Raw genomic sequence first — 2,544 nt, 5'->3', positions numbered from 1 at the left:
TGACAGGAGAGGTGTCTCTTTTGACTGAATTTCCTTCCACACTCCAGGCATTTAAAGGGTTTCTCCCCTGTGTGGTATTTTTGGTGACAGGAGAGGTGTCTCTTTTGACTGAATTTCCTTCCACACTCCAGGCATTTAAAGGGTTTCTCCCCTGTGTGAGTTTCTTGGCGATCAATAAGTTTTCCCGTCCTACTGAAGCTGTTTCCACACTCCAAGCATTTAAATGGCTTCTCTCCTGTATGACTTGCTTGATGATGTATGGGGCTTATCTCATGACTGAAGTTCTTTCCACATTCCAAGCATTTCAAAGGTTTCTTAGCTGCATGTCCTGCTTCATGGCAACTCTGGTGTTTCTTCTCCATTGAGCTCTTTCTACACTCCAAACCTATTAATAACTTCTCCCCTGAGTGCAATCTTTGGTGTGACATAAACTGTGACCTATGCCTGAAACTCTTGGCACATTTCTGACATTTAAATGGTTTCTCTGCTATTTCAGATGTTTCATGGGAAAACAGTATTTTCCTGTAGCTACTCTCACCATCTTTGTAAGATTGTTCACTAATGTGTGTTCTACAGTGAAGATGAAGGCTTGTTTTACAGCTGAAGCTTCTCCCACATGCAAGACTAAGGCATTCACTTCCTTCTTCATTCTCATCCATATCACCACCTGGAAATGAGAAAAAAATGTAGTCAAAGCGCAAGAGAGGACAAAAAAAATGAAATAAAACAACTGCCTAATGGACATTGATTATTATTATTATTATCAACATTTATTTATAGGTCACTATTTAATTTGCACAGTGCTTTACATAGTAGGAATCAAACCATGAATCTAGGAACTAACCGCTCTCTCAACTATGCTCAATTGGTCTTGCTGCCACATATTATTCCTTAAAAATAATGAGAAAAGGGAACTGCACTGTGCTCTAGCAAATCCTCAATAAAAAAAACTTTGTCATTGTTGCTGCTGTTCTTCTTGCTGTTGTTAAGATTTCCTATCCTGCCTTTCCCTTAAAAATGTGTCTAGATCAAGAGAAGTAAGAGTACCACTCTATTGTGCTTTGGTCATGCCTCACCAGGATTACTGTGTCCAGTTCTGGGTACCACAATTCAAAAAGGATGTGGACCGGCTGGAGCATATCCAGAGGAGGGCAACAACAATTGTAAAGGGTTTGGAAACCATGCCCTATGAGGAGCAGGTTAGGGAGCTGGGTATGTTTAGGATGGAGAAGAGAAGATTAAGAGGTGATATGACAATCCTCTTTAAATATTTGCAGAGATGTCATATTGAGGAGGGATCAAGCTTGTTTTCTGCTGCTCCAGAGAACAAGACATAGAGCAAAGGGTGCAAATTACAGGAAAAGAGATTCCAGCTCAACATTTGGAGGAATGTCCTGACAGCAAGAGCTGTTCAACAGTGGAACACACTCCCTCAAATTGTGGTGGAGTCTCCTGCTTTGGAGGTTTTTAAAAAGAAGCTGGGTGGCCATCGGTTAGGGGTGCTTTGATTCTCTGTTCCTGCATGGCAGAAAGGGGTTAGTCTCAATAGCCCGTGAGATCTCTTTCACATGTATGATTCTATGACTGAGACACAAGGCAGTTTAGAACGTATTTTAAGAAAATACAGATTAAAACTATACAAAAACATCAATAAAATTAAAAACTAAAATTTTTAAAAGTAAACAATTGATCAAAGTAAAAACACAAAAACATTAATATTCATTAAAATACAAACATTGACAACAACTTTTCATAACATTAACAGCCCTCCCCAGTCACTTTAAACAACCTTTCATTTTTATTGGTGGTTGAAAGTAACCAAAGCAAAAGAGGAGGGAGACAAAGTAAGCCCTTTCAAGGGACACCTCTAGGACAGAGGAGTTGGCCACACAATGCTACACAGTTAGCAGAACATCTACATCCTGAAATTGTCCACTGTAGCCTTGACCAAGGTCAACCAGCTTAGGACTTCCTCTGCAGAGATCCCTGAAATCAACCCAGCAGGAAGAAGACAATTTAGACGGCTGAAACGCAACAGGAAGAGGCAACAGTATTCCACTGTAACATGCAAGCTGATATGATCTTCCAGTATGAGAAGAAGGGAGACTTACCCAAGGAGGCCACCATCTCCAAATTCTCCTCCATGACTTCCCTATGCAGGGCCCTTTGGTATGGATCCAGAAAGCCCCACTCCTCCTCACTGAAACACACAGCCACCTCTTCAAATGCCACCTAAAAAAAGAGAAGACCTCCATCAACCAAACATAGTGATATCCATGGGGAAAGAAAATAAAGTAGCTTGGGGCTGCTGAATGCAATTTAATTTTGGTACAATAGCATTCAGAGTCATTTTAGTGAGCAACTCTGACTAAAAGAAAAAAGAAAAAAGGAGTGGTTCTTCATGGCTCAGAAAGACAAGCAGGGAAGCAGGGCACTTGACCCCCTCTTGCCCCTTCAGGGAATTTGACCCTACCTGAACCAGGCGCACAGAAGCTGGTACCATTCTGTGAAAAAGAAGAGAGGAGCTGAGACCTATTATCCCTG

The 2,544-nt window shown here is 41.2% G+C and overlaps 1 protein-coding gene across 1 annotated transcript in view; it reads right to left on the bottom strand.

Annotated features, from left to right (window-relative positions):
- LOC121923420 (gastrula zinc finger protein XlCGF7.1-like) overlaps positions 1-2,538 on the bottom strand; it is a 12,155-nt gene extending 9,617 nt beyond the window's left edge. The window contains exons 1-3 of the mRNA XM_042453831.1: positions 2,474-2,538; positions 2,112-2,232; positions 5-667 (exon numbers count right to left, since the gene is read on the bottom strand). Of these exons, the coding sequence (XP_042309765.1) occupies positions 5-667; positions 2,112-2,232; positions 2,474-2,503 (814 nt within the window). The 5' untranslated portion in view covers positions 2,504-2,538. The remainder of the gene's footprint in view (positions 1-4; positions 668-2,111; positions 2,233-2,473) is intronic.
- Between the last annotated feature and the right edge of the window lie 6 nt (positions 2,539-2,544).

This window comes from Sceloporus undulatus, chromosome 2 (assembly GCF_019175285.1).
Source record: "Sceloporus undulatus isolate JIND9_A2432 ecotype Alabama chromosome 2, SceUnd_v1.1, whole genome shotgun sequence".
NCBI classification, from domain to species: Eukaryota; Metazoa; Chordata; class Lepidosauria; order Squamata; family Phrynosomatidae; genus Sceloporus; species Sceloporus undulatus.
This window is presented reverse-complemented; position numbering and strand designations above follow the sequence as displayed.